This window comes from Gracilinanus agilis, chromosome 2 (genome assembly GCF_016433145.1).
Source record: "Gracilinanus agilis isolate LMUSP501 chromosome 2, AgileGrace, whole genome shotgun sequence".
Taxonomy (NCBI): Eukaryota; Metazoa; Chordata; class Mammalia; order Didelphimorphia; family Didelphidae; genus Gracilinanus; species Gracilinanus agilis.
The window spans coordinates 438379287-438393198 of NC_058131.1; the positions used below are offsets into that span (position 1 = coordinate 438379287).

General features: G+C 39.7%; 1 protein-coding gene across 1 annotated transcript in view; it reads left to right on the forward strand.

Moving 5' to 3' along the window:
* KLHL3 (kelch like family member 3) overlaps window positions 1-13912 on the forward strand; it is a 127318-nt gene that overhangs the window by 5190 nt on the left and 108216 nt on the right. The window contains exon 2 of the mRNA XM_044659935.1: window positions 5101-5263. Within this exon, the coding sequence (XP_044515870.1) occupies window positions 5101-5263 (163 nt within the window). The remainder of the gene's footprint in view (window positions 1-5100; window positions 5264-13912) is intronic.

A 13912-nucleotide genomic window follows, 5' to 3' on the forward strand; every position in this document is an offset into this window, starting at 1 on the left:
CTCTCCTCTCCTCTCCTCTCCTCTCCTCTCCTCTCCTCTCCTCTCCTCTCCTCTCCTCTCCTCTCCTCTCCCCTCCCCACTTTTCCTTTCTGTTTCCTAGCACCTAGAACAGTGCTTAGCACATAGCACTATGTTCAGCAAATGTTCATTGAACTAAACTGAATTGAAAAACAAACCAGCCACCAGCAAGCCTGATGTACATATCATAGTAGAGCATTTTCACACAAAAGCACTGGCTCCAGGCTTTCTCTTCTGTTTATAGTCTTGTTGCTGGTTTTGAGGGGAAGTGCATTTTTAAGGGAAAATGTATAGTAGATGGGAAAGAGTACTGTTTCAGGACTCAGTCAGGATTCAGATCTTCTCTCTGATGCTCACTACTTTTATGACTTGGTTTCCTCATCTGTAAAATGAGGGAGTTTGGCTTCTAGCTTCTGAGGCTCCTTCCAGCCCTACATCTAAGATGTAATGAGAAGGTAGAACCTCATGAAAACCCTTGTAGATTGTCACAAGAATGGATAAGAAGTAAGAGTACTTACTGTGTGCCAGATATGAAGTCAAGTAGCCTCTGCTTTCAGGATATTTAGATTCAGTAGATGGGAACAGAAAAACTGAGGGAAAATGCTGGAGGTTGTCATCAGATGCTTTACTCTCTATATTGATTTTTTTCACAATGTTTCCAGCTTTCAGAATGTGTAGGCCAGGTTCCATTTTGACACTGAGGTAGAGATGATGCTATAGTTAGGTGTGACAGGCAAGTTGCATAACTTTTCAAAGCCTCAGTTTGTTAATTTATAAAATGGGGGTAATAATACTGATGGTCTATATCTTCATGAGAGTGTCATGAAGAACAGGTTTTGGAAACTTTAAGGCATTATATAAATGAGTTATTGTTATTATTATTGTTGTTTTAATAGTCTAGTCCACACATTTTATACCCTCTCCCCTCCTAATTTCCTTTTAAATTCTTCCAAGGAAGAGAAAAGACTTTTGACTCATAATTACCACCTAAAGATCAAACAGTAGAAATGGGCAATTAGAGAAACCACATCTCTGTTCATTTTAAGAAGTAGCCATGGGGAATGTTTTCAGTCAGAGGCAGACCCAAATAGGACGAAGAGACCAACTGATCATTTTTTTCTCTTTAGTGTGATTTCTTCATAGCAGGGAAATTGAAAACAACAGGGGGTAAAGGGGGGACCAGTCTAAAGAAATTGCAAAAACTGAAAGTGTAACCTGAGATCACAGAGGGAACTGTTCATTAATTCACCTATCTAGATAGGTGTCATAAGAACAACTTTTAGTTTTTAGTAGCTTAAGTTTAACAAGCACTTTTTTTCATAGAGACTCTGAGAAATTATGCGGTACAAATATTGCTGTACCCAAATTGTATATGAAGAAACTGAGACTTGAGTCACATAGCTTAGGGACTGTTGGAAACAGGACTTCTATCTAGTTCTTCTGTCTCCAAATCCACATGGCCTTGCATGAGGTTGGGGGCATGAACACAACATGGTTTCTCTACACTATTGCTAACATCTGGGTTTTAGAATTTCAGTTTATTTAGACAATTAAGCATACATTTGTTGAGTGCTTTCTATGTACCAGGCATTGATCATAGAATCACAGGTCCAGAGGTAGTCTCAAAAGTTATATAAGACCAACCCTCTCATTTTACAACTGAAGAAACTGAGGTCTGGATGGGTTGTGACTTGGCCAAGTTCATGCATTCAGGGAATATCAGGTCAGAACTTTATCCAGTGCTAGTGCTTGGTTTTTGGGATAAAGACACAAAAATGAGAACAGACCTTCAGAGAGTTTATGTTTTATTGGGTGGCCTTTTGAGTGCAGATCAGAGACAACATGACCATTTAGTGAAATGCTTGTTTAATAATCAGAAAAATAATGCATTTTTATATTACATAACACTTGATTTTTTAAGTGCTTTTTACTCACATTTGGTACAGATATGAGGACACACTTGAAGGCTTTCTTCCAAGGTAATATCCACACCAACAAAATCACAGATTCTTAAAGTGCCCTCTGGAATTTGCTCCTTCCGCTGATGCTGATTTCAATTCATTCCTCTTGGTGGATAGTCTTCAAGAGTTGCTGTGGCTAAGCACTTCCTCTCTGTTATGGCCAACTTAGAAAAGAAATTTTCTGAACTTAGCTAGGCTGGTCCTTGTTCAAAAGATATCAAGAGTTCATTGCCACCTGGACAGAGTCAGAGAGATGAGCTAATTTACTGAAGGTAACAGCCAGGAAAGGGCATAGACTGGACTTGACCTCAGGTCTCCTGCCTCTTCCCTTCTACCCTGCTGTTTTCCTAATTATAGCAGGTCATCCCTCCCCACTTCCTTTTACCCCCTCCTTAGCTGCTCTCAAGTTTTATCACATCATAGGATAGGTCTTCCTTGTTCCACTTTTCAGTAATTGAGGCCATTACTATCCTAGTGAGAATAAGTGGTTTTCTCTAGCTTTTTTTCTGTCACATCCAAAGTCAAGGAGAAACATTTTGATGGTCACAACTCTGGGGCTTGGAACTTGATTGATTTTCTAATTTTTTGTCCCCTCTGTGTGTGCTTGTTTGTACAAAGGGAATAGGAATAGTTAATGATATCTCAACTTAGCCAGCAGGATAGAAGACTAATCTGTTGTTGGAATCTGTGTATACAGGCTGAGCAAGTCTACAGGTTAATTGAGTTTCCTATTTTATGACTGCCTGATGGGGATGGTGGTTGTGGAGGATGGAGGAAGCTGATTCAGGGACTGGCTGTGTTCACACGTGGTCAGAGGGTTTTTGGAGGGCTACATTTTTTTTGAATGGGTCAGTGATTTAGAAACACCCAAGGACACACTGCGAATTGTTGGCTATCCTGTTGGGTCCCAAGAGACTTAGGAGAGGGAGGAGGAGGCAGAGGCAGAGACCACTATAAAACAATAGCTAGGATTTTTAGAGCATCGTAAGGTTTGCAAAGCACTTTGAATCCTGAATCTCATTTGATCCTCATAAAAACCTATGATCCCCATTTTACAGATAAGGAAACTCAGACTATGAGGTTCAGAGACTGGATGAGAATTACCCAGCTGATACATTTCTGAGGCTGTGTCTCCTCAAAGATCAGCCAGCACCCTTATGCCACAGTGCCTCTGTACACTGAGGGAGACAATGGTGTTTAGGATTTCCTGGGGACTAAAGCATCTTACTTTAGGAGCAAGTGACATGGGAAAGATTGAAGATTTAAGGATTTTTCTCCTGACAAAGGAAGGGAAAAGGGACTGTCTCCTCTGGGGGGTCGGAGGAGGTCAACTAGCAGCCAGGGAGCTAGGTCTGGACTGCATATGTGTGGGGAAGGTCAGGATGGTTTGGGGCAATAGCCAATGGCCAGGATTTGGATAACTTAAAAAGTGAATGGCGGGGGCAGCTGGGTAGCTCAGTGGATTGAGAGCCAGGCCTAGAGACAGGAGGTCCTAGGTTCAAACCCGGCCTCAGCCACTTCCCAGCTGTGTGATCCTGGGCAAGTCACTTGACCCCCATTGCCCACCCTTACCAGTCTTCCACCTATGAGACAATACACCGAAGTACAAGGGTTAAAAAAAAAAAAAAAGTGAATGGCGCTCTGAGCTGAGGAAAGTCAGAGATATCCTGTCACCATGACATCCCTGAGTCCTCTTGGATAGAAACAGTTGGCTGACCTCAGTTAGAGCTTCCAGGTGTTATTGGAACAACCCATTGATCACCAGCCTACAAATAGACATTGTTATTGGGAGAGAATAACTACTCTTTGGAAGGGAAAGGGGACAAAAAACAAGAAGGCTTAAATCAAAGTACTCTACATTTCTGTTCTTCTCCTAATGGAGGATCGACAGGAATGAGACATCAGGGAGCTCTGGAGGAAACACGGGAATTTGGGCTCTTGGAAGTCTGTGTAAGCCCTGGCTAGCTTGTTTAATCCCCAGAAAATCTGAGTGGTACCTCATATTTCTCCCTTTCTTTTTGACTTGTTTAATTTAGAATCTGGAAAAAAAACCAACACCTTGCTGTTTTTATTGATATCTTTTGTTTTAATATCGTCTTCATTTCCACATATATACCACTTCTATCCAGCAAGCCATCTACTGTAACAAAGAATAAAAAAGAAAAATAAAAGTACAGTTCAGCAAAATTAATCATAATATCAACTGAGTATGCTCTCTCTCTCTCTCTCTCTCTCTCCCTCTTCCTCTTCCTCTTCCTCACTTTCGGTCTTAGAGTCAATACTAAATATTGGTTCCAAGATAGGAGAATGGTAAGGACTAGGCAGTGGGGGTTAAGTGACTTGCCCAGGGTCAAATTTGAATCCAGGACCTCCTGTCTCTAGAACTGGCCCTCAATCCATTGAGCCACCTAGTTATCCTCTGGAGGTGCATTCTTTAATTTCTATTCTGGAGCCAAACTTGGTTGTTATAATTACATGTCATTTAGTGGAGGGTTTTTTAGTGGTTATCTTCTCCATTTATATTGTTGTAGCTATTGTACATATTAATTTCCTAGCCCTGCTGGCTTTATTTTATATCAGTTCATATGTCTTCTTATTCTTTGAATTTTTGAATTCTTTATTAATCTATTATAATATTCCATTTCCTCATGTCATTCATTGCCTCTGTTAGCTATCAATGGGCATCCACTTTATTTCTAGTTACTCACTACCATGAAAAATGACGCTGTGAATATTTTGGTGTATACGAGACCTTTCTTTCAATCTTTGATATCTCTGCATCAAAAACATTATAGACAATATGGTCTTTTTCTGTGTTAAGAAAAATCTGCTTTATAAGGTAGCATCTACTGCTTGCTGCCTCATTAGGTTCAATAAATATCAGTATGCCCTGCTCCTAGGCCAGGCCTTTTGCTTTGAGAATATTCTCAGAGTATAGACAGCTTTGGGCCCAGAATACTGTTTGGTGGGTTTCTTTGGTCCTGGTTTGGGTGAGAGACCTGTCTTGATTGAAGAGAGTTGGGGGCTTTTATTTTATTGCTCTAATTCTCTGTCTGATCTGGGAGATCCCAGGAGTCTGCCTTAGGTATTTCAATTGGCAACCTTTATTTCTTCCCTTTAGGTGCTGCTGCCAGCAGCAAGTTTGTTACAACTAATGGATGTCCGGCAAAATTGCTGTGATTTTCTTCAGTCTCAGTTACATCCCACCAACTGCCTTGGCATCAGAGCATTTGCAGATGTGCACACCTGCACAGAACTCCTGCAGCAGGCCAATGCTTATGCAGGTAATGGGGAGCTCTGAGGATGGGTGGGAAGAGGGTATTATCTCTGGTTTATTGTGGTCAACCACCAAGCATTTACAGAGTCCCTACTGTGTGTCCAAAGTGCTTTATAAGGTATTGTGAACTATAGAGGGAGAGTTTAGAATATAGTCTCTTCCCCAAGAAAGCTTCTTTTGGCAAAATAAGGGATAAATATGTGAAAATTAATTAACAATACATGAAATAGATAACATTTTCTCTTTTAAAATGTTTCTATTAATATCTTTTGGTTTCACATCATCTTAGTTCAGTATCTTTTCCCTTTCCCCTCACAGATAGCCTTCCCATATAGCAAATAATATTTTTTAAAAGATAAAAAAAGAAAAAGTAAGGAAGCATTAGAATAACTGATCAATACACTGAATAAGTCTGAAAACATGTGCAATGTATAGTACCTTTAGATTCTCTATCTCTAAAGTCTTCTCATATCTTTTCTTTTCAGCCATGCTTGTTTATTATAATTTTCCAACGTTCACTTTTTATTTTTTTTGTTTGGATGTTTTTCCCATTTACATTGTTGTAATCTTTGGGAAATTTTTTTTCTTTGTTTACATCACCCTCTATCAATTCATGTCTGTCTTTCCATACTTCTTTTGTGTTCATCACATTCATCATTTTTTGTAGTACAGTAATATTCTATAACATTTGCATACTGCAGTTTGTTTGACCAATCCCTAATTTTTGGGCATTTATTTTGTTTCCAATTCTTGCTCTTATAAAAAAATAATGCCCTAGATATTTTGAAGTATATAGGTACTTCTTTCTTTTAATGGCCTCCTTGCATATGAGCCTGGTAAGGGAATCTTTGGGATGAAAAGAATGGACTTTTTAATTACTTTTTTTTTTTGCAGGAGTTAAATGACTTGCCCTAGATCACATAGATAATAAGTATCTGAGGCAGAATTTGAACCCAATTGGGTCTTTCTCCATTGATATTTGTGTTCAAAACCAGAACAAATATCAGTGGAGGTTTTGTTCTGTTTATGGCCAAGAATTTAATACTATTACCTGGGTTGTGATGACTCTTCCTTTACCCCACATGGTTGTGGTTTCTGAGATAGCTCTAGAAGAATAAATAGAAAGTGGGGCTTTGTCTTAAGAACATTGTCTCAGAATAATAAAGAGGGGATCCCTGTTGGACACCTTATTCTGCTATTTCACTCTGGTTCTGGTCCTCATTACTATAATATAGGTGGCATAGTGGATAAAGCACTGGATAGGGAGTCAGGAAGACACAAGTTCAAATTCTGCCTCGGATACTTATTGTCTATGTGATCTAGTGCAAGTCACTTAACTCCTGCAAACCCTCAGTTTCCTTGTCTGTGAAATAGGATTGATAATAATGGAATCAAATGAGATAATATATATAAAAGGATTTTCAAACAAAACTGCTGTGTAAATGTGATAATTTCTATTTGTCTGTCATCTCTCTCTATCATCTTTCTCTTTATTATCTATCTCTATCATCTCTCTGTCTCTCCCTATCATCTCTCTATCTGTCTAGATAAAATATGGGCATTTGGTAGGTAGTTGTTTAGGAAGGAACAGAGCTTTGAGTCATTCTTTAGTAGAACTGAGTTTTGGAACATTGGATAATTCTAGTTGATCAAACTTGACCCTAGTAAAAGATGAGAAAATGTACTTCTCTCTCTCTCTCTTTTTTTTTTTTTTTGCACAGATGAAAGACTATGGCAATGGAACATTACATAATCTGTCAGTCTCAGTTTACATTTTGGTTAGTTTCGCTGAACTTTCTCTTTCTTTTTTATTCTGTTTCAGAGGATGACATGTTAAATAGGAAGTGGAAAAGGGATTTAGAAAATAAAAGTGACAGAAAAAAGAAATCAGTAAAATTTAAATTAAAAAATGGAGGTTTAGGGGGCAGCTAGGTGGCTCAGTGGACAAAGAGCCAGGCCTGGAGATTGGAGGTCTTGGGTTCAAATGTGGCCTCAGACACTTCCTAGCTTTGTGACCTTGGATGAGCCACTTAATTCCAGTTGCTTAGCCTTCTCTGCTCTTCTGCCTTGGAACTGATACTTGGTATCCATTCTAAGACAGAAAGTAAGAGTTAAAAAAAAAAAAAAAAGAATGGAGGTTTAGAAGTGTTTCTGCCAGGTTCCTCTCCCCACTCCCTACCTTTAATACATGTTCCTTCCTAAATAGCTATTTAGCTGCTAGCTGCCTGTTTTAACCTTCCTTGGTTTTCTTAGGTTTGATTAATAGAGCGTAAAGTCCCCAAAGCAGCCCCTGTAGGGTCCAAGGGCTTCGATGATGTGCCTGAGATGAGATCTTTGTCTTCTAGATTATATTGAACACGAAGCAGAAACATCTTTTATAGGTTTGTTTTTGTTTTTGATTTTTAAGTTGTCTTGTCCATCCCTGAATGCCAGTGAGTGCTGACCTGACAATAATGAGGAAGGAATTCTATATCATGGATCCGGCTAGAGTGGCTGAACCAGGTTGAGACACCCTTAGCTGCTGCTTGCTTTGCTGTATACCTGAAGTAAAGACATTTCCCTACATTATCTAAGTCACGTGGACTCTCCTAATCAGGGACAATCATCTTGTGAACATCATTATTAGCATATGCATCATTGAACCAGGGGGCATCGCAGGGATCTCTGTTCCAGGGAAATTGAGCCCAGAATTTAAAGGCATTGGCTGATTCCTGATTTCCTGATTGCAGGCAAAACTCTTAGAATTATGGAGTACAGTTTTGGAACTCGGCGGAACCTTGGAGATGATCCAGTCTGACCCTCTCTCTGGAAACCTAGATTTAAACCAGGTGAAGGGACCAAGGCTTCTGATTCATTTCCCTTAGTTAAACTTATTAAGCAGACAGTTCCACAGGTTGGAGATCCAACAAGTCCAGAGATGGACCAGCTTCCCACCCCCACCCACCCTGCCATTCCCTTTTCCTCTTCCTTTATCTCTTCTTTTCTTCCTCTGACTAGTTTCTCAGTTGTGATAAGTCACCAGTTCTTGGAGGGGAGGTAGAATTGCTCTGGAGTTTCCTTTTCCTGCTTTTCTTTGTTGTTTTTTTTTTTTTGTTTGTTTGGAATATTACTCCCCCTCATTTCTCCCACTCCTTTTAGAGGTAGATGTTATAATAGAAAGAACACTGGTTTCAGAATAAGAGGAAGTGAATTCAAATCCCACCTATATGATTTTTAGGCAAATGACCTCAACTCCCTGGATTTTGTAAAATAAGGGCACTGGATTAGAAGTTTCCAAAGCCCCTTCCAGCCCTAAATTTAGGGCTTCTACCTCTGTTCTTTTTTTGGTATCACTACTTGTTGTACAAGAGCTATTTCTGTAAGTGTCCTTTTAGCCACTAGCAACTTAAAGCTCTGGTCCTTTCTTCCTGTGCCCTTCTCTGTGTCTGGAAGGCAGCTCCTCCTACGGTTCCTGTAGTTCTGGTCTGGGCAAGGAAATGGACCTTGATGTTTCTTCTGATAAGTAGGCTTCTAGGATTAGGCCTGACTGCAATACCTCATTATCCTTGTTTCCAACGTCCTGTTTAATCTTTAACCTGGGAGTCAAGGGACTGGGTTTATGGGGATTTTGTTGGTTGGCGATTAGGAGGCGCCCCTGCCCTGGCGGAGCCCATTCTGTGTGATGGTAATGGAGTGGCCATTAATAAAATGGCAATTAAAATTCTTGGGACATATTGTTTACATCAATCAGCCAGGCAGAGCTGAAACCCTCCAGCCATAGACTAGCAAACCCAGGCAGGACTTCCTTAGCTCCCTTAGCAGTAACTGAGCTTTTTAGAATGAGCAGGCCTTTTAAAACCAGGGAATGGCATAATGAGGGGGAATATAATCAGATGTCACTTGAACTTTGTTTATATCAGTAAGGCTTGCCCATGGTCTCTACCTTCCGTCTCATATTAGTTTTCATGTTGGAAAAGACTAAGTCCAGACCCATTGTGGCCCCTCTTCCCTCCCTCCCCCTAATTGCTATTGTCTTTGTGCCTTCTCACATGCACCTTACACTGAAGAAAACAGAAAGCTTTTGTATTCGACCCTGCAATACTTGTGACCAAGCACATTCTATGGTTTCTGGCATCCAGAAGTTAATTTGTTGTTGCTGGGTTGCAAGAAAACTTCCTTTCTGAGGGTTCTTTATGGAAGGTCAGACCTGACTCAATAGCACCGACTGCTGAGCAGCTGCAGTATGACATCACAGAGGCAGGAAAACAGGCCTCCTTGAGGAAGAGTGAACAGGGGGAACAAGGGAATTGTGTGATAAATGTGTCCCTAGTTTTCTTTGTAGTGGAATGTTCCGGTTCTAGAAGGTGCTGACCACCACCTTCCCTTGGAACAAAATGAGACGAAATGGAGTGGTCATAGGATGAATGGAGGTGAACTCTGTGGAAGAACTTCCCAGTTTTAGGTTTCCAGATATTGCAGTGGATTGAGAAGGCACAGAATAGGCATTTCTACAAATATTTAATCCAAGGGGAGAGATTCCTTTCCCTGCCATTGCCACAGAGGGTCAGAGGCAATGACAGGTGATAGAGACCCTGGAGACTCTGGAGAAGAGGCCAAGCTAGGTCTCTGTTGTTAACTTGCTTCATCCCTCCAGGAATTCTTCATCAGAGAAGAGATCTAATTTCTATCTCTCCAAGTTCATGGCATTTAGGGATTTTAGGATAAATCTTTATATATATACACACATATGTGTATATATATAATAAAAATCTTTATTAGGATATATATATATCCTAAAATCCCATAATATATAAAATCCCTAAATATATATATATATATATATGAGAGAGGAGAAGAAGAAGGAGGAGAAGGAGAAGGAGAAGGAGAAGGTGGGGATAGAATGTGAAATATGAAATCTAGGTCACTGTAGGTCATGGAAGCTACAGAGTATATCAGTGGAAGTGAATGTGCTCCTTACCCTTGGTAAACTGTCCCCCTTCTGCACCTCTATACCTATGTTCCTGCTACTCACTCAGGCCAACCACAACAAAAATATAAAAAACTTGTCTTTGTTTTGTCATGAAAGCACTAAGATAGCAGTTTCTCATAGTACAATATTAGGCCTGCAATATCATTGCATTTTAGGCTCTATATGTATTGACTCTAACACAGAAAGTTCGTTGGAGAAAGTTCTTTTTGTAGAATAGTTTTTACATTTATATTAGAAGCAATTATGTGACTGGTTCCCCCTGAATTTGTCCTTCATTGATACTAGTATGCAATGAGGCCTTTCTTGCCTTGGACCTAAATTGCAAACATTAAAGTACAATATAAATACTAGCCATTATTACCATTATTAGTAATAGTCTGTATATGTCTTATCATTCTACTAGTATGTAAGGTCAATGAAGGTAGGGGTTAAATCTTATCTATATTTTATATTTTATTTTCCCCATTGTCTGGCAAGGTGTTTTGCAAATAGTAGGTATTTAATTAATAATATTTGTCAAATGAATAAATGAATGAATGTCTGTATTTGCCTTTCTCTCCACACCCTTCCTCCTCACCTTGCTGTTCTCGAATTCCTGCCTGGGCTCTGAGGTGCCTTTATGGTCTATGTTCATGGTGCTCAAACAAGTACCAGCTCAATCCAGACTTGCTGCCCTGGAAGGAGGACATTTTGTACCCAGAAGAGGGCCCAGATTAAAGTCTGCTTTTCCAAAGAGAATGAAACCAGAGCCTGAGGTTCTCTCTGTGGGCTGCGTTTCCTCATCCCTCTACCACTTATAAGGTTCAATCTAGCAGAGGGATTGAAAAACTCCTTCCAACCCATGTGTACTTACTAACCATGATGTCTTCTTGTCCACATGGATAGGAACAGACCTAATCATTGCGTTATTCACTGAAGCTTTGAACTCAAGCAATAATTGTTCGTATTACAGCCTTAGAATTACCTGGAACTGAGATAACCAGCACCCTCAATTACCTGAAATTCCCAGTTCCTAGAATTCCAGTCTTAGTGGAGAGGCAAAGGCCTCCATCATTATCTTAGCTTATAGTGTCATAGATTTAGAGCTGATATGACTTCAGAGTTTATTTATTTATTTATTTATTTCTGGGTATTGCATGCATTGCTTATTGAAACCTATTTCCATATTATCAATATTTGCAATAGAATGATCATTTAAAGTCAGTATTCCCAATCAGATCCCCATCAATCGTATGTTTTTCTTCTGCGTTTCTATTCCCACAGTTCTTTCTCTGGATGTGGATAGTATTCTTTATTATGAGTCCCTTAGAATTGTCCTGTATCATTGCATTGCTACTACTATGTATGGCACATTTGATTGTGTCAACAGTGTTATCAGTCTTTGTGTACCCTGTTCTCCTGGTTCTGCTCCTTTTGCTCTGCATCAATCCTGGAGTTCTTTCCAGTTCACATGGAATTCCTCCAGTTCATTATTCCTTTCAACACAATGGTATTCCATCACCATCAGATACCATAATTTGTTTAGCTAGTCCTCAACCGATGGAATATTTTTCATCTTCCCCCATTTTCCAATTTTTTGCCACCACAAAGAGCATGGTTATGAATGTAGAGTTCATTTAGCCCAACTTCATTTTACAGGTGAAGAACCAGGTCCAGAGAGATGACCTGCCTGCCCTTCTCTTCCTCCAGAATAAGTGGTGTGGTTACCAGATCCTTTGAGACCAAAGTCAGCATTTCCTCTCCTCTCCTGTCCTCTCCTCTCCTCTCTGCTCTTTTCTCTTTTCCTTCCTTCCTTCCTTCCTTCCTTCCTTCCTTCCTTCCTTCCTTCCTTCCTTCCTTCCTTCCTTCTTTCCTTCCTTCCTTCCTTCTGAGCACATTTGAATCCAGGATCTGGTTCTTTATTTACTGAGCCACCTAGCTGCCCACTCAGTATTCTTTTCCACTCTATAATGCTGTCTTTGACCCTGTCAGATAATAATAATGATGATGATAGTAGCAATTCATATTTTGTATATCCTTTTATGTTTTATAAAATACTTTACATTTATGTTCTCATTTGATTTTTACAACAACACTGTGAGGAAAATACTATTGATATTATTATCCCTATTTTATGGATGAGGAATTGAAGCTTAGACAGTTGATATGCTTGCCTGTTAGCTATACAGCTAATAAGGTGCTAAGGCCCATCTGGGATTCAGATTTCACTGACTCAAAATCCAGTATTCTTTCCACTTGCTCAGTTATTGTCCCCCTGGTCCCCCTGGTCTCCCTGGGTCTCAGGATCTTTCTCTGGAAAAGGAAGAGGATTGAGGAGCCCTGAGGTAGCATAATAGATAGCAAAAAAGTATAAAAATAGAGGGCCAGGCCTGGAGGTTAGGAAGTTTTAGATTTAAATCTGGCCTCAAACCCTTCCTAGCTATGTGACTCTGGGCAAGTCGGAAGTAAGGGTTAAGAAAAAAGTAAAAGGAGGGGTTTGGATAAAAGGATTTCTATGGCTTCTTAGTCTCATGATCTGAGTATGACTCCTACACCTAGATCCTTAGTGATCCTCTAGTCCAACCCCCTAATTTTATAGATGGGGAAATTGAGGCCCAGGGAGAGGAAAACACCTTTTGAAGCAGGAGAAAATGAAGAACAACCAAGATATTTGAGTATATTTAAAAAATAAGTTTTGTTAACATGTTTTTAATTACAACAATCGTTTCTGGATATACTAAACTTTTTTACCCCATTCCAAAGTGAACTGTCCTCAGAAACAAAGAAAAACAGATAAACAAAACACCTGGACATAGCACCTGCTTCTTTCCTAAGCGGTCCCTGCCTCTTTGCTAGGATGATGACAACCCAATAAACTTTTATGAAGCACTGACTGTGCTAGGCACTGTGCTGAGTGCTGAAGATGTAATTAATAAAAGGAAAGATAGTCTCTGCCCTTAAGGAACTTACAGTGCAATGGGGGAGACTCCAGGAGGTATTTGGCCGGGTGAGGGGTGGGTGGGTGGTGATGGTGGTGGGGCATCTTATTCTATGGAGCTAAAAGGAGGCAGAGCAGCACATGCAAAGGGGAGTATGTTTCAGAATCCATCTCCAGGACAGTGACTGGTTTTTCAGTTCTTCAGTTTGGCTTCTCTTAAGTGATCTTTTAATTAACATCCTATTAATTATGCATATTCTTTTGGTTTTGCTTCTTTTATGCTGCATCAGGCCCTACTCATCAGATCTTCTCATGTTTCTCTGAATTCCTAATAGTCATCATTTTTATTGCACAAAAATCCGTCATATTCACATATCATAGTTTATTCAGTCATTCCCAACTGAGAGATACTTACTTTGTCTAAAAAAAAAAGCTTCAGTTAATAATAATGATAACTAGCTTTTAGATGTCATTTTAAGGTTTGCATAGCACTTTACAAATATTTTCTCATTTGATCTTCACACAACCCTGAGAAGTAGGTGCTCTTATTGTATCCATTTTACAGATGAGGAAACTAAGGCAGATGGAGATTAAATGATTTGTTCAGAGTCGCACAGCTAGTAAATAAATGTCTGAGGATTGAATTCAGGCCTATTTGACTGCATCCTCTGTACTATCTAGATGCCTTTATGTGGATGCATGCACATACATATTGGTGAGTTGGGGTGTCTACCCCAAGAATGTGAGGACATCCCTTGAAAGGTCAGAAC